Source organism: Centroberyx affinis, unplaced genomic scaffold, assembly GCF_046629955.1.
Source record: "Centroberyx affinis isolate AG114_WGS23_722 - 3 ecotype Tasmania unplaced genomic scaffold, CSIRO-AGI_Caff_v1 ptg004576l_1, whole genome shotgun sequence".
In the NCBI taxonomy this organism is placed as follows: domain Eukaryota; kingdom Metazoa; phylum Chordata; class Actinopteri; order Beryciformes; family Berycidae; genus Centroberyx; species Centroberyx affinis.
Window position 1 is genome coordinate 303,533 of NW_027282199.1, and position 27,678 is coordinate 331,210.

The 27,678-nt window shown below is 42.9% G+C and overlaps 2 protein-coding genes across 3 annotated transcripts in view; one reads left to right on the plus strand and one right to left on the minus strand.

Annotated features, from left to right (window-relative positions):
• The window catches only part of hdac4 (histone deacetylase 4), a 73,911-nt gene extending 61,396 nt beyond the window's left edge, over nt 1-12,515 (plus strand). For both annotated transcript variants that reach the window (XM_071544435.1, XM_071544436.1), the window contains exons 24-26: nt 6,152-6,236; nt 6,539-6,680; nt 6,969-12,515. In XM_071544435.1, the coding sequence (XP_071400536.1) occupies nt 6,152-6,236; nt 6,539-6,680; nt 6,969-7,008 (267 nt within the window). In that variant the 3' untranslated portion in view covers nt 7,009-12,515. The remainder of the gene's footprint in view (nt 1-6,151; nt 6,237-6,538; nt 6,681-6,968) is intronic.
• Nucleotides 12,516-22,414: 9,899 nt separating this feature from the next.
• twist2 lies at nt 22,415-26,698 on the minus strand. The gene is made up of 2 exons (XM_071544439.1): nt 25,963-26,698; nt 22,415-22,933 (listed from the first exon to the last, which is right to left on the minus strand). Exon 1 carries the CDS (start codon nt 26,491-26,493, stop codon nt 25,996-25,998), a length of 498 nt encoding a protein of 165 aa, XP_071400540.1. The 5' UTR covers nt 26,494-26,698; the 3' UTR covers nt 22,415-22,933; nt 25,963-25,995.
• Nucleotides 26,699-27,678: the final 980 nt, after the last annotated feature.

Consider the following 27,678-nt stretch of genomic DNA (forward strand, 5'->3'; position numbering starts at 1 on the left):
CTTTGTTAAAGGATTATGGAACATGGCTGCAATGTTACCAGAATGTTTCTTCTGAAGAGGAAAGCACTGCAGTGTGCCAAACCTGTCACAGAAAAGTAACAGCTCTGCTGTAGCAAGGTTTGCTTATGAGAAGTAATAAACAAACACTAGAGCCTTAATCTAATAACTTTAATCTGTTTACCTGTGCTATGCCCACCAGTGACTCAAAGGTTGCAGCTGCAGTAACTGTCAACCTCAGTCTGAAGGAGCCTCTGTGCATCTGTCTCCTTTAGTTTACCCAAAGGGATTAGGATTTGGTGTGAAACCTGCAGATGTTAAAGACGAAGGCACTGATATCTAATTTGTCTTATAAAGGCAAAAACGCCCCCCAAAAAAGAAGAGAATTTCCCCAATACTAAACTCTGATACAAAGAGTCTTGTGTAACATGTCAGGGAGCAAAGCAAAGTGACCAAATTCCTTTTTTCCCCTTTAACGATGTTAGATCTATCTAATGGAGAAAAACAGTATATATCTCAATTATTTTTGTCTCATGGCCCCAAACTAATGACTTACATTTATATTGCGATACTCTATTGATCCTGGTATGACAGAATTTTCTTTTTGCTTCTCTGCTTCTGCAGCAAAGTCAAAGCAAACAGGGTCAGCTACATAACAGCATCCACTGAGCTGGTAGGGATTCAGGGATTCAAGGACACTTTCAGCAGGGCGGATGCTTTTTGCTGTCACAGAGGCTTGAACCCTTCCAACTGAAGGACGGTCTCCCTACTCACTGCACCGCCCTGCTGCAAAAGTAATGAATTGGATCAGGGGGCTTGTTCTCAGGTTTCAGCAGCCTGCAGAGCGCCAGGCGCAACAGGGGTTTTGAGGAGGTCACTGGGTAGGTGCCACAAGGAGCCGAGAAGCCTAAAATAGGCAGGGAGGCAGTGAGCAGCAATTCCCCTCGGCCCTGCAGGACGCCCCTCTTGCCCGCGCACCCGTGGACCCTGTCACTGGTACACATCTGAAAGTAGTTACCCTCACACCTCTCCCAGCAGGGTCAGCCACGGGCCTAGGGATCAGATAATCAAAGGAAATGGAGGAATCATTTGAAGTCAGGAGGGAGGAAGCTATTGTTATAAAGCAGCTATATATGCAGGTCTAGAAAGTTTGGAAAGGTATGGATTGAATTTGATCATATCCAGGTTTTGAGAAGTTTGAGAATTGTACAGAAACAAGTCTATAGGAGAAATCACCGTGCTCACCTTTGCTTTGTTTGGTGCGTAAGAACCAATCAAATGTCTTCAGTGGAGAAAGTGGTTCGCACTCAAAGAAGAAATACGTTTTCCAAGACCTTGTACGTTCTCATTATATACGCTTTTTTTATTTTTATAAATGCAGAAGGGAATTCATCCACATGAATTGTACAGAAAGTATTGTAAAACGAGTCATATTGTTGTTCATTCCCGATATGCATGACTACACATTTTATGTAGATGTAGACGCCACTGTACAATTGTGGTATTTGTTGTGAAGAACAATCCTCTTTAGAGTGCAGCATACATACAACATTCAATTTTCACTCTCGGGAAATATGAATAAAAACCCAGAAAAGTATCACAACAGCAGCCTGTTAAAGAGTTGTATAGAACGCTTCATTAGCAGATGCTGACTTTGATAAAATGGTGAACAACACAAAGTTAGATGCTGTTGGCCAGCTGAGTGCAGACCTGGAGTTCTTATCTGGATGGGTCTTTGGAGAGAACTGAACCTCTTTTAACAAAGGCAGATCATTCACTTGTTTGTCCCGTTACCCATTCATAGTGCTGTAACTGCAGCACAAGAGGGAGAAAACATGGGGCTGTCATAACTGATAGTAAAGAAAAAGAGAGAGGCTTAAACGTCCTTGATCAGAGCGAAATGGCAGGAAGCAAGTGTTTTTATCATAATCTCAGCAAAGGTCTCTGTAATGGAGGTGGAATGTAGCTGAAAAACTTCAGCGGGGGTTGAGCCAGAAGGAGAGGAAAAAAAAGCTGGTGTGTGTTTTTGTGCATTTGTATGTGTCTGATGTGTGGGGGAGTATATCGCGGATATACTATATTTTGTGTGTTTGAGTGTGAAGGGAGCAAACGAGTCGGCTCAGGCATGGGACCACAGCTGGATTGGCTGGTCAGCTGTGCTTTTGTTTATGCAGCCTCCAACTGCCCGAGGGTTTGTATTGTCTGGATTTGTCTTGAATGCAAGACGTCATCATACTAGACCTGACATCTCTGATCCAACTGTCGCGTACAGTGTTAACCATAAAACCTGGGTTAAATGGTATATGCCAATAAATCTTGCTGTTTGTTTTAACCAGCTTGGAGCAGCAGAAGGACGATCCAAGGTGCACAGGACTTCAAATGTCGAACCCTTAACTCCACACATCTGCTATTCCAAGCAGGGTAAAATAAATGGTTAAGAATTACAGTAATTACAAATACTTCTTATCCTTTGGCTGTTAAGTTTAAGACTTGGGCTTGTAGCGTACAGCAGTCTACGTATGCAGAGTGAGGCAGCTCCTTCATCGGAGCCAAAACATCCTGAAGGTGTTCCTTACAGCCCCCTTCACCTCCTGTGTGACTGTTGCTTGTGCATCCAGCGTTTTACTGCTTGCTCCAGTGTGAGAAATATATCCCGGCTTTTATTGGCAGGTTAAGACGAGCTTGGCTATAATGAGCGTTAGGTTCCCTTTGAAAGCAGCTCAAATTAGCTGGGAAAGAGAGGGATAAAAATTGCTGAATGGACTTTATGGGCTCTTTTCCTCACCCCCACCACTGGAGTGCGTAATCGTGAAGTCTTTCTAGTTAAATAGCTCATGAATGATGCATTGGCGACTACACTAGTCAACTCTGAACTCGGTACTAATTGATGATTGCTCGCAAACAGATGTTGGCCCCGTCCAAACCACGGTTGTTAGCAATTATTTGATAAACAACAGGCTAATATGCTAATTGTTACCAGCTGTCAATGAGGTTATTCGGTGTGTTTACACTCCAGTTACAGTAAGCACGCTCGACTTCACCTGTCCCCCCTTGGGCATGGCTATTTCCCCCCCGATTACAAGGGAAACCTACACCCCTTCGCCGAAAAGGTCACCTGCTTTGCACAATACACATCGTTACCTTGTTCAGTTAGCATAACGTAATCAACCGCTTTCAGTGACCGCCAACATATGCACATGGACACAACAGTAAACAATGGATGCCTTGTGCACTTTTCTTTTGCTGAACAAGTGGAATTCCTCCTCCTTTCCACTGTTTTGGTTTCAGCCTCCCTCCGGAATGTTTTGCCGGGGCACATTCCTCACGCCCGGCTCATGGCTTTCCATGGTGTCTCAGTCTTGTTGGCCAGGACCTTGTGCGTTTGAAGGCCGTACCACACAGGGAAGCAGACTTCCCCAGGATTCAGTCAACATGGTGACAGCAACCCATCCTGAACAAAAGGACACTTCTCTCTTTCTCGAAGGAAAGCAGCAGACCTGACGGTATGAAGACGCAGAGAGCAGGACCGCAAACTCAAATAAACACAAACGTCACCGTGAATGATGTGGCAGATCACTCTGTGTGTGGGTTTGGGGCTGGGTGTGTGCGTGCATGGAGTTTGCATGCCTGTGTGTGTGTGTGTGTACGTGTGTGTTTGCCATACCTGGCAGGTGGGGGCCCCTGGAGTCCGCTGACAAGAGCCATTAAAGTTTATAAGCGTGAGGCCCAGCTGTCAGTCAAGCTGACAGGCTGCCCCGATCCCACCCTGGCCTGGGTGGAACCCCACGGGACCCCGGGGAACCCCTGACCCTGCTTTGACAGGGTGCTGAGGCAGGCTGGGTTAGTTTGGGCTGGGCTGGGACTGGCTAGGGTTATGGTCGAGGGTGAGCAGTGGGCGGCTGTAGCCTGAAAGTTGAAGAAGCAGGTTTTTGACTGGAAGGTTGACCGTCTGAATCCCCAGACTGGCTGGGAAAATTTTGGATGGGGGTGGTGAATAAGTAATGCTCTCCCATCCCTCAATCACTACAATCGAAGTAACCTCAAGCAAGGTGCTGAACCCAAAACTACTCCAGTGGACCGGCTTCATAGCAAACTATACTGGGCAGCTCCCAGGTGTGGGTGTGTGTGTGTGTGTGTGTGTGATGATATGTAACACTCCCTCACCTTGGACACATTGTTAGTTACAGCAACACTGTAAGACTTAAAAAGATGGCTGAGATGAAGAAACTAAGCCTTCTGTCAGGGGATCATAGAAAAAATCATAGATCATACAATATAAAATAAAAGCAAATTGTGCAAAGACAGCATGAGTAAATAACTGCTTCATTGTGTGATATCAGAATGATTGGTCAATAGAATCAATAGAGACAGACTGATGGCTACCAGACGGATGCCTTCTCCTCAGATCTGAGTTAAATAGTCTTTGTAAATATTTTTCTTGGTTTGTTTTAACCTACATGGATTACTCATTGTATTTGCCAGATTGGACAATACAATGAGTGCCAGAAAGTTTAAACAATTACAGGCATTTGAATGTCAACCAACCATGCACATTAAAACAATAATGCAAAGAATGACTTGCAAATACTATTTGAAGCAGGTGCGGTTCACTTTGTTGTCCGCCACACACTTTTGGTGTAAAAGTAAGTGATGCACAGGCTGCACCGTTTTATTTTTCTATCAATAGATTGAGGGCTGTGATTTTCATTTTATTCTCCACATTGTTACTGTTGCAGTGTGGAAAAAATGGGGTTGGCTGTAGGTGAATAAAATATGGGACTGCAGAGGGAGAGATGTACAGGCACTGAACAAAGTGCCTGCAAAAATGTACAGGCTATCGGTTGCTTGTTATGTTGGCGAACGAGTGTCAACTAAATACCTTAAATGTAAATGTAAACGTGTTTGTGTACATGCACATCTGTGTGCGTGCACGCACCTCTGACCATGCCTGTGTGCATGATGCAGCCTGTCGTGCCACAGCAGGATTAAAGTATCCCTCTCCCCAGACTGCCTCTTCCCTCGGCCCCCGCGGACCCCTCCCACTCACTATTTGTTTTAATTAAAAGAAAACTTCCAGCCTTGGCCGAGTGAGACCGACCGACGATCCCTTTTTCCTCTTCTCTCTGGCATTCTCCGCCTCGCTCCAAAATCTCAGTCCAAACCTTTTTTTCTCTCTCTCTCTCTCTCTCTACGCCCTCTTCCCTCAGTTTGTCTTTTTTCCAGTGGGGTTATGATTGAGCAGAAAAGGGGTGCATTTCTTCTGTGTGCGAATATAGAGCTGAATGGACCTGTTTGGAAAAGGGGGTGAGAAAGTGTTGTAAGCGCAGTCGGCCAAGGGGAAATGGAATCATTCCGGGTTGGGAAGGCACACTGGGGAATACCCAGTTTCCTCTGCGTTGTGGCTTGGAGACTTTAGTAGTCCTGGCCACAAGAGGTGTGTGTGTATGTGTGCATGAGTGTGCATAAGTGTGTTTGTATGATTAGGCGGCTTTTATGTATCTGCATCTGTGTACACCAGTATTTGAGTCCGTGGAGTGGGACACAGTACAAAAGCGCACATTGTAGTTGTGTGTCAGAGAGTAGCAAGGCTCTCGGTGAGTGGGAGGAGGTGTGCATCTGCAGGACTATTTTCTTTTGTGTCAGCAGCTCGAGCTGTTCTTCACCGCTTAGAGTGACTCAACACTGGGCTGCAAGCCACATTCAAAAGTAATCCTGTAAACCAGGAGGGATCCACATTAGTTCAAGTGAGGTTTCTGCAGTGTTTGGCTGCAGTGTTTCTGGACACCTGTCCATCACGTTCAAACACGTCGTCACTTTGATGAAATATTCATACCCAGGTATACCCGCTATATCTTAAGATGCCTTAAGACTTTTAAGACATTTAGCTGATGCTCTTATCCAGAGTGACTTGCAAGGAAAGAGCAGGTAAGGGTTCAATATTAACCCCGTCAGTGGCAACTTGACAATCCTGCAGCATTTTAGCAAAAGTGTCTTAAAAGGTATCAAGATGGCTCGTTATGTTCCTTTTGTTTTTATGTTGTTTTAAAGGGAAGTGCCATTGTTTTCCTTTGGGTAGAGAAGGTGCAGCTGTAATACACATACACATTCACATACACATTCAGCTGTAATGTGATATTTTTTGGTTTTGCTCCAGTTGGACCCCCTGCCTGAGGAGGTGCTGCAGCAGAGACCGAACCCCAACGCTATCCACTCCATGGAGAAGGTTCTTGAAGCTCACAGTGAGTGGATTATTTGCACATTTATTTTATTTTGTAGATATTATTTTTATGCCTTTTGCCAGAGCGTCATTATTAATAACAGTTTGTTCTTAATTGACATACCTGGTTAAAAAGTTGAACACCTAGACAAAACAAATATCTGTCTAAATATGACATAAATCCACATTCAAAACCTGTATACCCACAAATGTCAAATCTCTACATGCACTCAACCTGCAGACACAAATTACTAACCACTGACCCAGTGTGTCAGCATCTTAACTGTCCCAATTTGATGTTTGCCCTTTCCCGGTCTGTTTTAGGTAAATACTGGCGCTCACTGCAACGCTCCGCCTCTACGCTCGGCTACTCTCTGAGCGAGGCCCTTAGGTGTGAAACGGAAGAAGCCGAGACTGTCACCGCTATGGCCTCCCTGTCTGTCGCCAACAAGCACATCGGAAAGAAGTATGTTGTGTTGCCTGTCTGTTGATTGAGTCTTTATTTATTCCCATACCATATCCAAGTGCATAATGTGCATCTGCCTTAGCGCCACATCGGGCTGTAGTTATGATGTTGGAGTGTGTGTGCGCGCATGTGTGTGGGTTTTAGCTCAGAGCTTGGCACTAATAAAGCCAGGGTTAGTGGTTCTCCTCACATTGCTCCTCCCCCTCCCCCCCAGTACTTATATGTATACAGTTTTGGCACTGTAAGTAAATATTATTATATTATTCATGAATGTTATCTTTTCCCCAGGGCCGATGAGGAGCCAATGGAAGAGGAAGCTCCCATGTAAAGCAGCATCTCTAGCCTTTGACCACTCACAGACTGGTCTGCATCTCTGACAGTGTCCTCATCCAATCAAATCTCTGTTTCAATTTAAGCCCCACCCCTGTGTCTCACCCATGCCATATGAAGATGGTGTCTTATCTTGGGAGGGACCGTGCAGTGTTGACAAAAGGGGGCGCGGGAAGGAAACGGAACACGGAAGATGACCCAATCGCACTCGCCGATCGGCACAAATGTGTTGCGTTGCCTCGGTGACGGGAGCAACGCCTGGGATTTTTAACAGGGACGACTCAACCATCCCGCAACGACAACCTCGAGTGCCAGTGCTTTTTAAAACACTAGACAGACATTCGCTGTACCTTCGAAAACCTGTCGGAACCAGACGCAGACGATCTGAAGTCGTCTCTTTTTCTTAGCATTCTGTTCTCTTTTTTTTTTTTTTGCTTTATCTCATTCTTCTCGCTTTCAACAAAAGAAAAGACAGAGCTAATGTGATTGAGACTCTGCACTAAGGGACGGACCGTTACTGCTCTTCAAAGACATCGGGGTGAAAAGAAAAGTTGGAGTGGTGGAGTTTCCTGCGACTTTCCGAGGTGGTTTTTACTCAACAGTGGAGTGAATGTGACAGATGAGAAAGATGAACAGATCTTCTGGTTTCCGAAATGATTGACAGTAAAAGACTGTGAGTTTGTGCCTTTTTTTAAACCTGGTGGATATTTCATGTTGAACTCGACTTAAAGAGCTTTGCCTTAAAAACAGGTTTGGGAACAAGGCCTCTTCTCCCTAACCCCTTAACATTTTCTATCCTGGCAAGACTTTCAATGCCTGCACGCTGTTGGCACATAGACTGGAGGCCCTTGGCATGTTTACCTATAATTCCCTGCAACCAGCCTACTGTCCCACCCTGTACCCCCCCCCAATTTGAATCCCAGTTTTGGAAGGTAGTTCCCAGCCACACAGGCGTTAACATGGTTGGAGTTGGTTGTTTCGATTAAAACGGTTTAGAAAGTTTAAGGTGGTTTAGTATTACTCAATGTAACCCTTAACCAGATAGGCATTACCTCTTCTCAAGGGAAGAGTTAACTAGCATGCACTGTACTAGAGCGACTGGACTTCTGAAAACTAGAATGCCGTTCATATGTAGTAGTAAGACAATAATCAAGCCAAAGCATGATGTACTATCATCTCTATAGAGTCGAACCACTTAGTATTGCAAGTGTATAAGACTTTGCAGTCGCAATTTTTACATTTAAACTCTTGCCTGCGACAAACAGTCAAACCGTTATCAACTTACCTGCAGCGAGCTTTGAGATCACTGAAGAATCTCACTTTTTCAGATTAAGGGGAGAGAGAGGAATGAACTTTACATCGGTTTGTTTGATGAAGAACCAGCCCTCCTATTTAAGATGAGTCTGTCTCCACGGTAACAAGGACCGTACCACCTTTGATTTTCCAGAGGGGTGTCCAGAGGGCCCTATAGGCTCTCACAGCTGGTCTGCCATCTATAAGCACATCTGCTCCCCAACTGTCAGGTGCTATCAGGCAGGTGCGTGTGTGTCCATACACATTTAAGTACAAGAAGCTCTCTATTCTGGCCTTGGCTTACACTCATACTGACAGCACATATGAAAGTGTATGCACATATTTTTTATAAAGAGTTCTTTTATTTTCAGATCCTCCTCTCTCCTTGGCCAGTGGCATTGCCAATGAGATAAGCACATGCATAATGGATATCCTCTTGACTTTCGCTAGCACATGTAGCTCAGATTCTGGAGAAATGAATCACTGTCTAATGCTCTGATTTGTTGAATCCTCCCCTAACCAGTGTGCAAAGTTAACACCAGCCACCAGCCAAATGATAGTACATTTTGGCAGGTCATTTGGAGGTCCTATTCTGTTTTGAAATTATATTTGCCTGATGAAACGGTCCAAGTGGCTGGAGAGTTTTGGGATGTACCAGCCACTGTGGCCAGTGGGGTAAAAGTTAGTTTCCTGGCCTGTTCCTAACCATCCTTCAACTTGTGTTTGGCCTCTGGGCAACTACCTTCTTCCACATTTGTTTCATCTAAGAGCTAATCACATGTTTATTGTATTTTTCAGTGAACAGGAAACAGAGTGCTGTGGTGTTTACTGTTGTTTACTGTACACAGGACATTGATCTTCTGGGTATTCCTGCCACACACGGTTGTCAATGACTACTCTAATTTTGTTGATTCTTTTTCCTCCCATCCTTTTCTTTTTTTTTCTCTGTGCTGGTTTTGTTGCTGTCTCTTTAAGTGGACTCCAGTGACTTTTTTTGTACTTTTTTATGTGTTTTCCTGTTATTTTGTACACTTTGTTCACTCTATCTCTCTCCTGTCTGTCTCTCTGTTACATTGTACATTGTACAGCTGACATACCTCACAACAAGTGAGGGTTCAGATTCTGTTTTTTGTGGACATTACATGGCTATGTTTTCTGGGTTCCGGGTTTTTGTGGGAGGGTTAGGGATGCAAATATTTCTACTTTGTATAATGATTCCAACAATTGTGTATTTACTGTCTGTTCATAGTAGATTTATATATGAAAAAAATAAGTATATTATATATATAATGAAATATTATGATCTTGTTTTTGAAGTTGGTATTGCAAGGTGATATTTTTCATGGGTCTTACTGAGGCCCTTTATAGGGAGTTACTGAAGGCACCGCTTACTGTCTCTGGCTACAGTTGGTTGCGTGTTGAGTAACATAGCATCTTATTGGTTGTCTCTTTGTCTTTCAACATTGATGACTGGCTTTTGGCTTTATTCATCCCATCGATGCCATAATATTGTTAGACATGCCATCGCCCACCACACACCCAAACACTCACACACACTTATCCAAACTGTCCCACCTTACATTGTTGTCATTGGCAAACATAGGTTAATTTTGGCTGACACCCATGTAGTTTCAGTAGTTTAAGAAATGTATCCAAGACTCCTATTGTTATGAATCTTGGTTCTACACCGATCTTACTTACAGTATCAATCTCAAAAATGACCAAAGTGATGATGTGAAACTAACACTAAGATCTTGATCTTCAACCAGTCAATCTACACTACATGAAGTTACCAATCTGGTAAAAAAGCCATTCCAATCTGAACTGTTTCTTCACTTTACTCAACAGTTTACAAGTTCATCCACTAACATCTTAGGAGGAGGGAGAGAACGAGGGAAGGGTGGGATTGAACTGGAACGTGGCCATGCTATCCCCTCTGCCTACATTAAATCACTGTGATGGCCTGTCCCAATGATTGCGGAAGATCATCACTTATTTTCTTATCTGGCCAAGTGTCCCTAGTTCTAATTTAAATTAACAATGCTTTAAATTGATTATCAAGTTCACATGGACAACCTCATACATCAGCAGTGTGAGAGATGCCTCCAGGTCGCAGGCTGGCCTGTATCCAGAGGGTCACAGGTTTGGTTCCTGCAACCGCCCACGCGTCCAACCTAGAGCAAGACACTGAACCCCCATCGTATTTAGAAGCTTCCGGCTTCCTTTGCACTCTAACCCGTCTGATGAAATACTTGGTGATCTTAGGATATGTAAACAAACAAATCCCGGTTATACTGTCTGTCATATGGCGATTGAAGCGCTCTAAAATCCCTTAAAAACAACCTACATCTTTCAAGACACGGAAATGGTAGCTTTTCTTACGCCGATTGAAACAGAGACTCGCCGCCTGACCCACAGCGGCAGAGCGACGCTGCCCTTCTGTCCCGTGAGTTGACCCAAACCAGCAGAAGCCCCTGCTGCTCACTTCACCTATCTCACCCTCCCCAGTGTCTCTTCAAACGGCCCCAGCAGATGGCCAGAGAGGTCCAAAAGGTCATTTCAAGACTATTTCCTGTTTGTGTCACCTTCCACTTTGCAAAATCGCATGAGACTTCATGAGACTTTGTGAGGGACAGAATCTTTGAATGTGGTGGAACGTGAATCCAAGCTTGCAGGAATGTCTTATTTGAGAAAATTTTATTTAATGAGTATACAAGGGATAAGGAACGAAGGTATAAGCTTTTGTAAAGGGGCATTATAGAGCACTAAATATTTAGTTTTATTTCAGTATGGTCATCTTTCTGTAAATTCCCCTTTCCATCAACATCTACACACACACACTATCTCTTTGAAACATACCAGCCAGGGCGCGGTTTCCCAAAACCATCTTAGCCCAAAGACATACATAGCCGAAATAAGCTCATATCCCAATTATATAGAAACTCAAATATGATTACTGGGATATGCTGATATCACCCAGGGATGCTGAGTCATGCAAACACTTTCTGTGTTTGGTTTCTTTGGGCTCTGTTCTGTTTCCAGGGTGATATTGTGATACTTCTTGTGTACAGGAGTATTTGCGGTTAGGATATGAAAATGCATATAAACTGATTGGCCTGAATATGACCTCAGCTTGGGGATATGCACTAGTATTTCGGACTACTCTGCGTGCATGTAAACACGCTCGATGAGATGCTTTTCGGTAACCCAGCCCGGATCATTCCCAGAACGTTCCCAGAATCCTTAAACAGCAGTGCCAGTCTTGCAGCCATGGGTTTTTCTACTGGCTTAATGCTTTTGTTTCTCAAAAGGAGCCAAAACTAGCGCCGCCTGGCCGCTCTGCCCGTCTGTCTTCACAGGTAGTCTTAACACAATGTCCAGTAAAAGAAAGCAACATTCCATTTTGTTAAAATGTTCCATTCTTTTTCTTTTGTTTTACATATCCTTGCCCCAAGTTGACTTCTGTCCAGCCAGGCCTGAGGATTGTCTGTTGTTTATTTAGGTGGCCTGGTCGGACTTGTCTCCATTCCCTCTTCGCGTGCCTCTTCTCTCTCTGCATGATTCGTATGTCCGCATGCACTGCCTACCTGTCTGTCTGTTTGTCCCCTATCACATATCTGCACAAGGGATAGAGCACTGAAGGACGTTAGTACTTAAACTGTATCCAAACTGTCTTATCCCTCTTTTCTTTCAGGGGGCAAGAGTGGGGGGGAGTGCTTTCCATGTTTGTCACATGTGCTTTTTACCTGTATAAATAAGGAATCAACAAATCTGAATGACTTAAATTGAATATTTTACAAAAAAAAAAACATCTTTTATCTAGCACTTGTAACACAGACGATAGATTTTATTGTATTTATGTAGAAAAAAAACTTGTTTTATGGGGAAGCTATGTGAACGGCAACAACAACGGAATAGACCAGCTGTTTTTATGCCAGACAGGATTTAGGTTTGGTGGGGTTTTGGAGAAGAGATTTTTTGTTCTTTGTCACATCTGGACTTATCAAAGGGCTCGATCCAGATGCCTGGTCTATCATTGTTATGGTCGTCCATTCCACTAATTAAGCCAGTTATATCTATGACCACTGTGGTTCAAAAAGAAACAGTTCTAGGTTTACAAATGTATAAAATGCATATTCTTTTTTTATTGGTTATGTTTTTGACTTGTTCCTCCATTGTTACAGAAATAGTACTTTTTTTCTCGGGAACCTTTGCTCTAACATGTTGTCTTTGACATCTACAATATAAAGTATTGTTTTGGAAAAAGCACAACGTCTGGTTTTTATATGGAGGGGGAGGAGGGATGGGAACTAGGGTTGGTTGCTGGTTTTCATTGCAAAGAAAAGGCTCACCAACTGTCATGCAAATGCATGTCCCAATATCAGGCATCAAGGCAGATGTTGGGACTTAGATGTGCGCACACATGCTAGAGTAGGTGCAGTGATTAGAAAACCATTACATGCATTACAAATGATGGCTTTGTACAAAAAGGTTTGTCACATAAACTGCTCTCATCCTCCCTTTTCACCTCAGGGATTGATGAGTATCTATTTAGCTATCCAGTGAGAACTTAATCCACTGATCATTTAGACATGCAGTTCAGTTCATGAGCACAATGACCAGGTTTCCCCATTGACTGTCCTGCTGCATGGGTCCAGAGGGAGGCAGCACTGTAGGAATGGCAACACCGGCCCCACAGAAGCTCCGAATGGGATTAGCCACCCATTTGGAAAGGTCAAAGGTCAGTGCTAGTGTCCAAATAAACAGTAGTGAATCCCTATTGGTGGTGGAACTAACGTTAAGACAACATTCCAAACGCAAACACAACCAAGCCCGCTTTAGCTCCCCTCAAATAAACACACATGTCCCACTGCTCTCCAGTCAAACTGAATTTAGAGAGAAATGGTGCAAATAATACCACTGCCTTGGGCTTTGTAGGCTGGTCAGAATCTCCATAAATCAAGGAGGTTTGAAACACCATGCTGTGTCGAAGGCAAACGAACAGGACCGCGTCTCTGGTTCCTTGCGAGGAACAGGGTAAACGGAGACATAAGGGACAATATTTACCATCTTACAGACAGTGAAAAGGGCTCTGAGGGCTCCCAGAAGTCAAGAAAGGTGACATAAAGGCAAGGAATGCGTCGTCTTTAGGGTCCCTCGGCGGCGCGAGACGCTCTAACAACAGCGCTCGGGGCACACAGGCCGTCCGTCTCGCCTTCAGCTCATCATGGCCGTCGACATCGGTGTCTGTAGAGACACGCGACCTCTGTGACCTTTCGGTGAGGTCAGGTCAGAGAGAAGGCGGAGCCCTGCTACTTGAACTTTTTTCCCCCCTTAAAGGCCAGCCCACAAGATGGCCGCCTCTTCCCCACAACAAAGAACTGACATGTCAGTCGGAATCGAAATGTGGGAAAACCCCCCATCTATTTTTCCTCTCGTTTCCCCACAATGACATTCTGGTCTGTGGTAGCTCTCTTGCCTTGCTCATCTCCTTGCCGCCTCTGGCGTTGTCAGTTAGCTCTGTCATTACCCGGCCACCCATATTCGTAAAAAGGCCTCATCCTCCCAACTGCGCTCATCGCCGCGCTTTTTAATTGCAGGTTTGACTGACTCTAAATGGCAATGAGGCTTTGGCCAGCTGCTCAGATGACAAGCAAAACTAATTACAGATCAGAGTTATTAGAATCCCTTTTGGATCATGTGACACACATTAGATCTGTTTGAAGAGTTCCAAAACGCAACACATAGATATTTCGGGGGGGAAACAAAATTTCTAAATTCAATATTGAAAAAAATCCAGTCAACCAAGGATTTGGGCTACGCATTACTTTAAAATGTACCATAATTGGTTTTAGAATTTTGCAATCAATCACATTGTGAGAGTTTGAATCATTTTTTAAATGTTGGATGACAAAATTCAAGACCCAACACAGACTGTTCCAAACGTCTGTCCTTACATCTGTTCAAATCAACAGACTTGACAACAAGAGTGCTTTATGATGGTAATGTATCAGGTGTGTGTTTTTGTGTCTGCCAGGAGGTTGGGAGATGGGCTTTGCAGGTCACAAACACACAGTACATTAACCAGCTAAAAAAAAAATGAACTGGAAATGCTTTAGCTAATTCGTCACACAAGTCAGTTTGTTGCTAAAAGTGAAAGGCAAAAAAACAAAAATCCCTTTAAATTTTCAAACAATTTCAGTAGCTTAAGTTCCACTTTTCCTTAACTTGTGTCATTCCGCGAACTATGAATTTGGAAACGATGGAGATGTACATGATGTAATCTGTTGACCGTCCACAGTTCTTTCCACTGGTCGTTCCACCGGCCCAGTTAGGACTTCTGATCCATAGTGTATTTGAAAAGCTGTGTAGCGTTTGCTTGTCTTGCCATGTGTTTAGTCTAGTGTTGAAGCATCCACTGACAGAGAAAGGGCAAGGACACACAAGGAAGTCCACACACAGCGGGGCGGATGCAGACACCGGGCCACGGGGAGCCGCTTCAAACATAACACTGGACATAACATGACACTGGAGCTGGGTGTTATGAGGACAAGCGGCACTATGAAGTTCAATGACTGTCTAATACTCATGCTTCCAATGATTGCTTTACCTGATACTGATGAGACAGGATCAGAAATGGATGGTCGTTTTAATGAAAATGATCAAAATACATTTACGTTTCTGTGGAAATATACAGAATACAAGATTCAGATTGTATATGCATTCACACGTATCTGTGTATCTGTGTGAGTGTGTGTGTGTGTGTGTGTGTGTGTGTAGTAATAGTAGTAGTAGTAGACTTGCCCATTAAAGCCAGCCTTTCAGCCACATTTTACACATGAATTCCCCACACCTTCTTTAGGCACACATCAAGCTCAAGCCCAGCTTCAATTTATGCCTGTTGTGTTAGCCTGAATTATACAGGTGACCTATCACCTCTCTAAAAGACCAGATCAAAAATGGAGGGAGCGAGGGAAGGGAGGAGAGGAAATGATTTACCCCCTCAGTGCAGTTTTAATTTTAGCTCCACTCACATCATTGGCACCGCAATTCCCCCCAGGCTAAGCTAGGCTAGTAAAGAGGCTGTATGTTTTGTCCTGTAGGGTAAAACATAAGGAACGCATTACCACATTAGACGGTGAACGGTATCCCCTTCAAAACCAACATGCTCCACAGTGAACAAAGTCATGGTTTAAGTATCTTTCATTTGAGGAATCTTCTAAAGAAATGTACTCACGCACTTAAGGGTACTTATTGATATTTGAGTCTATACGCATTTCAAAGTTGCATGGCGAGTGACTCATTATAGTGCTGGTATGAGGTATAACTTGAATGTATAAGTTTATGAAAGCAAAGACACAGTTTTGTGGTAATTGTGTAAGGGATCAAAGCTTGATGTCTGGGTAAGTGCTTTTTCTTTGCTGTTTTCAAACGCATAACTCTTTATTTGCAACTTATCGTTTACAGACTGTACATGATGCATCTGATTGTGTTGCCTATATGGCTGAGATTTGACATAAAAGCCCCACTGTAGGTGTTTGCAGTATAATAAATGACTTGTTTCCATGGGCTGCCACTAGGGGGCCTTTCATAAACAGAGTCTAAACCACAGACTGTAGATGATATCTATACAATGCATGACCAGACTGTAAACCTCAAACTGGCCACCGTTGCACCTTGTGTCGCTCATTATCATATTAACTGTTCTCTGGCATGATACTTTACACTTAAGGGGATTTTTATAATTTAATAATGTGCACAAAATCTTAATTTTTGTTTCAAAATAGCTGAGTATTCGAGTAGTATGTGAGTACTAAGCAACCCCTTTACTTGAGTTTTTTTTTTTTTTGGAAAAGTACACTCTCATACTTGAGTAAAATTTAAATGAAGTCACAGTAGCTCTCCTGTCCCACTGTTCAACTTTAGGGCTGTTTTATTTAAATCATTTACAGATAAGTACTCGTAACTCGTAAATGAGTTAACATTATTTCTTCAGCAAATGTGTTATCAGTTCTCTTTCCACCTCTGGACGTGTTTCACACAGGACTGATCCTGGGTGAGGCAGAGAAAGCCAGAGAACAGAAACTGGTGGAGAGTTTGAGAGAGAACAAGCAAAGGTGAATGAGTGAGAGCGTGAGCTGCTGTACTGACGTGACCCGCTGACCTCTGCTGACCCCCGCGGTCGTCACTGGTGCTAATGAAGAGGGTAGAGGAAGGGGAGTCCTGGTATGTCACCCCACACACACACACACACACACACACACACACACAGAGAACCCCCCTCCCCAGCCTGGAGACGAATCAAGTTTCACAGCCTAAGGTGAGGAGGATGGACAGCCCGGCTGCTGGAACTGTTACCAAATCCCAGGATGGAAAGATGGAGGAAGAGAGAAAAGAGAGAGGGAGGAGACGCTGGGGAAGAGTGATTTAGGTCGGGAAGGAACAAATGAAGGAAAAAGAGAATGAAGCAGTTTAGATTATATTAGTGTATTTTTGTGTGTGTGTGTGAGAGAGAGAGAGATGAGACCAGAAGAACCAAAAAAAATGCCCAAGGAAAAGATGTGCTATAAACCTTCTCAACAAGCCAAATTCAACACACAGACGCACGCATGCATGCATGCACACACACACACACACACACACACACACAAAGTAATACAGTACAAGCACACATTCCGAGACATATTGTCACAACTTGCTCAAACTAGGCTTCATTCACACTGCATGTCTTAGTGGTCAGTTCAGATTTTTTGCCCTCAGATCCATTTTTTTTGTCTGACTGTTCGCATTCAGTTTTGAAAGTCTCCCATATCCAATATCAGTTTGAACAGACCTCCATCCCGAAATGAACCACAACAAAACGTCACGTCTGGACAGTCTGTCATGGAAGCCACCGAAATTACAGCCCATCCTAAGGAAGATTTGCTATGGAGGATGGATGACACTTCATCAGCTGAAGAATCAAGGCATCTCCCCAAATACTAATTAAATTTACAGCCTCGCTGTCTTTCCACTGGCTGTTTTGGCCATTGTCTTCCATGTTCTTCTGGTCAAATGGACGCAGAGTTATGATGACAGTGATCTGTCCCATTCAGAGTGACGTAAAAACCACATGAATTCCAATCTGACAGTCCAGACTGCGGCCGCATGGCTACAGATCAGAAATGTATCAGATTTTGGACCACATACGAATGTTTTCCAAATCAGAAATGAAAAGATCAGATGTGGGTTTCTTTCTGTTCACACTGCACTAAAAACATCAGATCTGTGTCACAGAGGAGGGAAAAAAATAAGAGATGGGACACTTTTAGCTGCAGTGTGAATGTAGCCTTATACACACATCTTTTCCTAACCCCATCTCTCTCTCTCTCTCTCTCTCTCTCACACACACTCCCAGACTCTGTCGGCCCTAGCTGGGGTGAGCCTCTCTGATGGGTAAATTCCTCCCCCGGTCGGTCCATCCTGGCATTCCTCCACTGCTCTTACAGTCATCTTTACAGCCTCTTTTCATGTTCTTTACCCATTCTCCTGTCCAGTTACACTCCCCCCCAGAAAACCCTGTGAGCGCTATGGTGAGGAAAGAGAGACCAATGGAGAGGAGACGACAGGACATAATGCCATGTGATGGACATTTTCATCCACAGCACCTCAAAGTACCGTTTTAGCATGGGTGGCCCTAGTAGAAGAGTTAGTACCTACTGAGCCAGAAAGGAGAGGAAAGTAGAGGAAAGATCAGGCCCTTCCCTGGATGATCTAAAAAGTATGGATACAGGTGTGTGTGGGCGCAAATCATGTCTTCACATCCTCTGCTAGTGCATATCCAGACACAGGGGGAAATTCTCTTTTCGTCTTCTGGTTGGGACATGGGGTCAGACAGCTAGTGCAACGACAGGAGCAGGAAGGGATTAAGCTTCTTGCTCCAAGATACTTAAACAGGTGCAGGCTGCACATAAGGAACTGAACCTGGGTCCTTCGGTTTGGGGACGAGTTCAGAAGCGACTAGGTTTGTGAGTCACACAGTATCTGAGAGGCTTTGCGGTACCCCGACCAGGCCAAAGTCGTGCAGTTTTTCGCAAAACACCGCCAAGTCTCTCCAAGGTTGTGGATCCCTCCAGAGGTTTTCACACAAAATCCTGAGGTGGGGTCTATGTGGAGGTGATGGGAGTCAGGAGAGTGAGAGAAATAGGTTTGTGACTGGAAGGTCGTCAGTTTAAATCCTCAGATCAGCTGGGGAAATTTGGATGGGTGTGTGTGTGTGTGTGTGTGGGGGGGGGGGGTGAATGAGTAATGCTTTCCCCTCCCTCAGCAAGACTAAAAGACTGCGGTTGCATTGGGCAGCACTCGGGTGTGAATGTGTACAACTGCGAGGGTGTTTGCTAAAAACAGAGCATGCAAACCCTCCCTGGATAAATAAAGGTTAAAAAGAAAAGCACCAGCCCTGAGGCCCGATGATAATGTGGAGAGGCCCTTCTGTGCAGGATCAAAGTCTTAGGGACCCTGATTAAATGATGGAATGACGGAAAGGAAGGGAAAAGCGCAAGAAAAAGGCCAGAACCTCTGCTGATTCCTTTTCATCCAGGGAGCCTTGACAGCTGAGGCTCTGCCAGATTCCTCTGTGCTCTGAGCGGCTTTGTGTATCTCGTCTCTCTCTCTGCACTATACGTGAGGTCTTATTGTCCGTGTACCATGTGTGTCGGGATGCACTGTATTGTTAATTTAGTTGTCCACATGTCTGTGCACCAATGCCAAAGACAAATTAATGTATGGTTATTGTTTGTGGCAAATAAAGTGATGCCGATTCTCTGGGGGAATTTCATGCAGCACTTCTGTGTCTCTACTTGCAAAGATTTCTGGAAGCTTCAATAAACTTTGTGGCCCAGGAATATATTCAGCACCTGTTTCAGCATTGCGTATAATGTCAAAGATGTTGTGATTTCAAGTGGTGCTTATATTACTCCTACTAATCAGGGTCTACTACTTAAATAGAAATAATAATCACTGGAGGAAATACTGTGACTGTGGCTGCAGTGGAATATAGTATCTGGCAAGGCTAAGTCACTGTATTGAGCAGGTGCAACTGAAAAAAAAAAAACATTCCAGCAATTTGGAAAAAAAAAATTGCACCCACCATTTAAAAATGATTTATAGCACAAAAATTTAAATAAATTATGACATTGTTAGAGGATAACATATAAGCTAAGTCCTTGGTTTGTATGTTTGCTGACTGGATCCTCTATATTTTAGAGATATTGAACAATGAACTACAGGTACTTTTTTCTAAAAATAAATGTGTGGCTTTTTGGAAATGAATTGTTCAGCTATTGGCACATAGCTGGTTCTCTCTTCTAAAGGATTAACAGCCAAAACCGCTTTGAGAGTCTTTACTGTGACTGAATAATAATGATTATTATTGCCTCTGTTTATCCATTTCAGCAATATGTGAAAAGCCCCAACTCATAGGAGAGCCTGAGTTGTTTACATCTAACCGAAACCATTTGTCAGACACAACAATATGAAATGGTGAGAGAGAGAGAGAGAGAGAGAGAGAGAGAGAGAGAGAGAGAGAGAGAGAGATCAATACTTGAGGCCTATTTGAAGTCTGACTCATGTTTGGCACCCAATGCTTTGTGCGTCGTCGCGGTGGCAGTCGGCACAGCTGACTTTCAGCCTTGCCAGCAACCAAAAAAAAAAAAGGAAAAGAAAAAAAAAAGTTCAGTCAAACCGACATCAACCTCCAAAGCGGTATAGGCTAACCTTAGGATTTTTTTAGTGAACCAGACGAACACGGAATTCTGTTTGAGGCGCACGAGAGCGTAAACCTTCGCTTTATCCCCCTTTTACTGCAAATTAAAATTTTGTAGCTTTTTCCGTCTGATTTTACGGGAAACATCTGGGTCTCTCGCCCCGCTGGAGCAGTGTGGCCCCGGGTGATTCTCTGCTGCTTGGCTGTGAGGGCCCGGGATAATGAGCAGGTATCAAACGGGCTCCTATGGATAAGCCGGCCTAGGTAGGAAGGGATGTCCAACACCCTCCAAGACCACCATGCCAAAAGTCAAGACTACGGATTCCCTTATATTTTCTGTATATGCAAAGCAGCCCGTGTTTATTAATTTCCCCTGATTGGTTCTTGTGAAAGGTTTTTATAGTTTTAAGAAAAGATTTTGCTTGTCATTGTAAGGGATAATTTTAGAAGGCACCTAAATTAGACCTTGATATTTTGGAAGAGGTTATAAGGTGGAAATATTACATTTTGATTACTAAAGACTGAAAATGTGATTTCTAACCCCTTGTGATATATGCCTGTCTGATGTTGCCATTATCACAAACTCACCTTCCCCTGTTTCCACCTGCAGATCAGACATGTGTCTGTCTGTCATGCGTAAATCCAATACAATATTAACTCAGTAACTAAATACACTGGCCTGCTCCTATATGACTTAAACTGCAGGTCTGGACCCATACAGTCTCCATGCAGGGAGGGCAGTGTCATTCTTGAACCAGCAAGATTGAAATTAGTCACAGAGATCGCGATGTCACGCCTTCCTCTCCATAAGATAAATCACTCAATTTAAAAATCGCAGGCCTACAATGAATCCGTATAGACGCGGTTTTCCTCTTATTTCAACGAGGTTGCGCAAGTGCAGCCAAGGTGAGGAATGGTAAACCAAAAGATGAACCTTGCAAACACTCACCAACATAAATATACATCGATTCTATTTTCAGAAAAGCAGAGTAAAAGACCCCATCTCCTCATACCTGACATCAGTTTTATACTGGCTATAGATTTATGCCAGTCTAAAAATGTGGATAAACTCTATTCTATCCAAATAAAGCGGTGGGCAAAGAGAGTTTAGGTGGCTTTACCTCCGGCCAGCTGGTACGTGAGCATCCTCACCAACCAGCAGGAGGATACTGCCACTGGTCACAGGTGTTTCTCCTTCAAACCAGATAGAAACTCTCATCTTCAGAAAATCAGACTGATTTTTGGTGGTGCGAGCCCCTCAAAAAAACTCACTGTAATAGGTCATTCCTATTATATTCCTATGGAGACTTATAGTGTGCCTGTGGTATTTAATAGTGGGTTTATAGTGACATTATCATGCTTTATGGTATTTGTTATGTCCTGTGGTATTAGGGTTTTCTTTGGTGCATTTTTTCTACCTATTGTAGCTGCCTGATGTAATATTTGCAGGCCTACATCCTTCTAAAAATATATTATAGGATCATTAGTTCTTTTTCGTAATGGGAGTGGATGTAATGCTGGTTTAAAGATTAGATGTTCACATCAACAGAAGCCTATAGTCCCAGTGCACAATTTCCTAAAACAGCCATAGAGAGTTAACCACTTGCACTAGTAGCACCAAGTTAACAATGAGCCCCTTTCACTGTTTAGATTGCATCTAACCGCGTCTGGGAAAATGAGATGTAAACAATTTAATGTTTTGAGAGTGTGGGGTAAAGATTCAAAGGAATTTCTAAAGCCGTCTAGTTGGGGTCCGGTTTTTAAAAGCTTCTTGTCCTTATCTGCGCTTGTTGGGGCTCCCCCGCTCGTTAAACAGCCCGGTCCCCGCTTGAGGCATTGCCATTTTAAATGATTACTCGTTATTTAAGCGGACAAGCATTTTATATGCCTGAGTTTGAAACTGGCTCGAATTTCCTCCACTGTTAATGAAGCTGTATTTTTTATGGTCGTTGGCATTTTCTTTCCACAACAAGAGCAGGGGAAGAAAAAAAAGATCTCACACCCAGCAGTGAAAATATGGTGTTTGTTTTTTCCTAATCTAGCAGCCATCAGGGGGGAAACTCAACAAGCAAGCCCGATTACTTTAGTAGGCTAGGCTAGATTTGTTTAAATGTCTCTTTAAAAAGAACAATGAACTTTTCACTTTCAGTACTTCTGATCTGGTCAGAGGGAAGTTCATCAGAAAATGCATGGGTTATTCTTATTAGATTTTATTAGACCTGAACTATATAGGCTATATATATTTTTTTGCTTTTTTGTAATTATTTACATCAAATGTGAAGTTGGCTAGTCTGACAATGAAGACCCTACAGCTGCTATTGACACATAAATCAAAGAATTCAACTACAACTCGTTCAAAAAATATGTGTTTTAATAAATAAGCAAAAAATGTACATTGGACGGAGTTTGGAGACTTGCTAAAGAAAGTCGGTGAAATAAATCCATGCAGCGTATTTCAAGAATGACTCTAAATTGCATTGGTCCCTTTACAGGCTAATAGGCGTACTTACACAGGTATGTACAATATGCATTCATTTTTTATATTTATATATATTTATATATATATATACTTTGGTTTAAAGTCTTTGGAAAACAAACAAAATATATCTCCTTCTAAGGCGGGTAAAGGATGGCTTTGCTGTAATACAGGCCATAAATCCGAGCTATTCGCTACAACTTCTTCGGCCTATACACATTTCAGGGTCTCTGCTTTCCCTCTCTGCCACAAACAGCTCCCAAAAGCCAAAAGCAGTGTGATGAAACTGCATCCAAAACATCCCCAAGAGTTTGTATTTGTGTGTCACATTACGTCTCTCCGCCATGCCTTTGAGGTTGATGGGTTCTTCAATAATCCCTTTGGTCTTCATACTTTGTAGAAGTAAACAGTCTGTGGGAGGAGGAAAGAGATGCAAACAGAAAACATTAATTTAGGCTTGTGGATGTAAATGCAAATTAATTAATTGGAATTACGCCTGTCTTATCTTTATTTGGCTATTTCCTTTGGGTTGGCACAAATGATCTCTTTTTTTTTTTTTTTTTTGTGAAACCCTGGCTCCCCTAGCATATGGGAAGTCATTAATGAATCAATTATTAGCCACTAAGTAAAGCCATATGGCAATAGCAGGAAAGGGAATTCATTTTGTATGTAGGCCTATACTGCTCCAATGAAATACAGCATGGCACAGTTTCATTGGCCGTTAGTTTAAAGCACCTGCGTAAATTCGAGCGTTTTCATTTCTATGGAGAAGTAGACAAAGCCATAAAGATAATAAAATGTCATTCACCAGAGCAATAATGTTAAGCCTAAAGTTATTAATTCGATATATCACTAAGTTCACTAATGCCATGATTTTGGAAGGCGAATTTGAAATGTTTTTACATATTTCATGGATTCTGTTGATGACATCCCCATGATAATTCTCATATATTTTCATTTTTGTCAATTTCAATCCATGCAGCCTAACAACAATTCAAACTGTTCGCTTACCTATTCTTGATTTTTAATCACACAATTTTCTGCGGACCTCACCTCATATTATTATGGGGGGTAAAAAACAGGAGAAGTAAGATTGAAGACATGAATGTCATTAAACTTGATATGTCCGAGTTTCTCAGCCTGTTAACACGATTCAAAGTTTTGCTTGTTATTTTCTTTTACATTCCGCGGGGGTCAATGAAACAGAGAATTACAGTGGCAGCTTAAATGAATGCCAGTTTGGCTTTAGAAAAAAGAGCCACCTTCAAATTTACTGTGCTTACACAAATCACTATAATGAAGTTTATTTCTTCCCTCTCGGCACAAAGGATGGTTTATAAGACAACAAAGCCTCGCTGATGAGCAATTACGACTGGGCGGTCTGTAAACTGGATGTTAGGCCCACGAGAACTAAACAAACCCGGATTCCAATTATTTTGAGAGAGAAGTGCTATTTAGTGTCGCCTACTTTCTAAATCTTTCACCGGGAAGCTTTATTCTGAGTCGACCAGGCCATCTAATAAGAACTAGCCCTAAATAAATAACTCACATTACACTCTCTAACCTTTAGCTTGTTAAAACTAAACCCCATAGCTGTATCTAATGTCATTTGCTACCAAAACTTCAAACCCCGTCCATGTTGACTAAAAGAGGACAAGTAGAGTAATTACTGATGACTGGCAGGATGTTATCATCTGGTCAATGTGATAAATTATTAGACGCAGGTAACCAAACTATCTGGCACAGACGCACACAGCTTAGAGGGAACATTTATCCTGAATGCTTCTGTGATGTCATTATTTGTATGGTTTCCAAATACATTTCTGGCAATTTTGCTTGATCTTTGATTTCCATCACAGTGGTAAAAACTGTAAGATCAAGTTTATCCTCACTTAGACTAAAGTAAAGTGCCTTTACCTCGCCATATCTAACTGACGCCCATGCACAACTAAGTATTACGCACAGACTTAGTAGCTCCAGACTGTCCATAACAGAAGGCTTTCCCTAGAAACCATCCCAGTGGAAAAGAAAAGGAAAGCACAACTCTAAACAACTTCACTATCAGATGCTGAGTTATGTGTGATAGTGATGCCTGAACGGGTCTCAGCTGTTTGGGTCAATTGCGCAGAAATGGTTCACGCAGGTCTCCAGACATCAGCGGAGTATAGGCTACACATCTGCAAAACGCCGTGACCAAACCCCGACTGGCTGCTAATGCGAGTCCTATTTTTTATTTTCTCGCACTGGCTTGAACTTTCAGGTCCAGCCGAGCTGCCCATTCCTGCGGTCTCCACACAGGAAAGCACTCCATTGTGAATATAAATTACCCGTGATGGCACGGCTGCTGCGTTTTGGTGTGGCCTACTACTCCCCCCCCACCCCTATTTTAAAATGTTGTTAAGAGCGAGTGGATGAGGATTAACTGCAAAAGTCACAACTGACGGGTTTAATGTGTTTTCGCCTTGTCATGAAACTTCGGCTACAGCTTGGAAATGGCCCGAGTTGTTGCCCTTTCAGTCAGTGAAGCATAGCCCACGTTACAGACGTCTTTGGCCTGGCATGTGAAAATGTTCCAAAACCATTATTTATATTAATCCGTCTACTTCCCCCGCTTAATCGTATTCTCATAATAAATTAAGTGTTCCATTTTCCACTTCCTGCTCTGATCTGATTCCTTGTGGGACGGTGGAAAAACAAAATTATCAGGTAAACTGATGGAGCAGCTGTGTAACTGTGATATTAACCCAGGTTAACCCAGGCTCCTCACACAGGAGGTCCCAGGTGCGGACACACAGCGGGATGTTTGCAAGATGTTGAGGCCTTGGTGTGAAATCTGTCACACTCATAACAATCTGGTACAACTTGGACAAAATTAATGTTTTTCAATGCTTACATTTGATCAGATTGTTTTTTATAAACATACGTTTTGTTGTGTCATTTGTGCAAAATTATTAAGTCTGACTATTCAAAATATACATTGTCTGAATCAAAAAAGAGGTGGTTGCTTTATATGGCATTAGGTTATCCTTATAAAATGCCCTCAAATTCCAAGACTAGGCCTAATCACCACACAAACACCACATTGCTACTCCTACTACTATTCCTACTCACATTTTGTGTGGAATAGAGTTTATTCCCTTTTTTTAGACTGACATAAATCTATAAGACGAAAATTCACAGTATAAATCATAGTAAGCGGCTTCAAACTCGTGTTATATGAGAATGAGGTCTTTTAAGGGGGGAAGCACAAAGTAATGCTTTTTAAAAATATATATATAACTGGTTGTATATTAGTGTTTTCTTTGCCTTATGATGATCACTGACTAGAGGTTGTAGTTTACCCACTTTTTTCACTAACCCATCACTACTACTACTTCTACAACTACTAATACTAATAATAGAGGATTTTCTTTGGCATAGAAGCTGTATGTGACACCCACCGCTTTGGCATTGTAAGTGTAGGTCTCTGGGTGCTAGTGGGATGCTGACATAGACCAAGCGCCCTCCATCCTCCACACGGAGAACGCGTAACTGAGTCTTTCGTGCGCAACGTAGCTGCAGCTGGACATCTTGTTGTCCATCTCGTCGCTCTGCAGCACCTGATAGAGAAAGTCAATGTATCTGGAGGCCAGCTTCAGCGTCTGGATCTTGCTGAGTTTATCCGACGGCAGCGTGGGGATGATTTTGCGCAAAGACGCGAAGGCCTCGTTGAGAGACTGAGTCCTTTGCCTCTCCCGGACGTTGGCCAGGACCCGCTGGTTCTGCAGCTCCTCGTACGACTGAGTGCTGCTCGGACTCGGTTTTTTGCCCCGTTTCACCGGACCACCGGGACTGCTGCTGCTGCTGTCCTCGCTGGACTTTTTACTGTGTCTCCTCTTCCTCCCGAAGCGTTTCTGCTGTCTGTCCAGCTCCTCCTCGCTGGTCACCAGACTATCCACAGGGGAGACCGGAGAACTGGAGCCCTCTTCCATTTCTTTCTTGAAGAAATGCAGGGATAGAGAGGAAAAAACGCTGTCCACCTTTGAAGCCGTGGTTACAAAAATGTATAAATATCCGTAAAGATGGGAGAATATGTCAAGATGTCTCACTCTCTACGCTTCTATCTGTGCCTTCGGTTAAGGACGAGGCAACTTTTCAAACTGAGCGTTGGCACGCTTCTCCTCTCGCAGGAAGTTTTTTCCCCTCAATTTTTTTGGAAACTTTATCCCAGTCTCAGATGCTAAATAGTTGTGTGAGTGGAGGGGGAGCTAGTACCGGCCTCTGATTGGTCCACTAATAAACAGGAGGGACCAGTCTTGGGTTACACTTCATCAGTCTAACGGGATATGACTGAAACAAGGTATTTTTTTGCAATCAAATGCAATGGCAATTGTTCCACTGTTTTGTTTTCCTATTTGCGCAAGGTTAAGCTGCACCGTCAAGCGTTAGGCATGCTTCTTTGGAATTGTATAGGCTATTAGTCATTTTTTTACTGAAATGATAGGTGGATTCACAATTAATCAAATAATGAACAACGCATTGAAATATTATTGAATGAATTATGTTTAATTACATATTTTCGTAATTTAGCCTATAGGCAGAGTGCTTCTTGTTTTCTTGAATTCGTACATAATCCTTGTTTACACGGCCATATTGTTGCAATATGTGGCTAAATGAGTAACACAAGTTTCAGTAACATTATTTCCTAATGGGAAAAGTCTAAAATGTTTCTAAAACGGTTTAAAAGTTTGAGGAATTTCGTATTTAAATTGTGATATAAGTGCGGAGAGCCTCACGGTCAATCAACGTGCAAAACTAACTGCTGTATAAAATGAATCAGTTTATTCTTTAAGTGTTACAGCAATATGCTACAGTCCAGTCCACAGACACATTACACTCACATCCACTTTGTAGGTTTTGTTTTTTTTTTTTTTTACATATAGGCTAAGCATCTCTGTACAGTACCATGTGTCCAACCACAGCACCATGTGCGCTTATGGAGGGAGATTTGCGCACAAGTTCTGGTTGTAAAAAGCTGGGAAGGCAGAGGGAAATCTATCCGCTTGATCCTTAATCGAATCAAAAGTCTGTACGCTCTCACAGTTCCTATAATGTGGAAGTCAAACAGGAAGGAGGCTTAAACTAACCGAGGAGCTCTCCGGTTTCTGCGGATACCT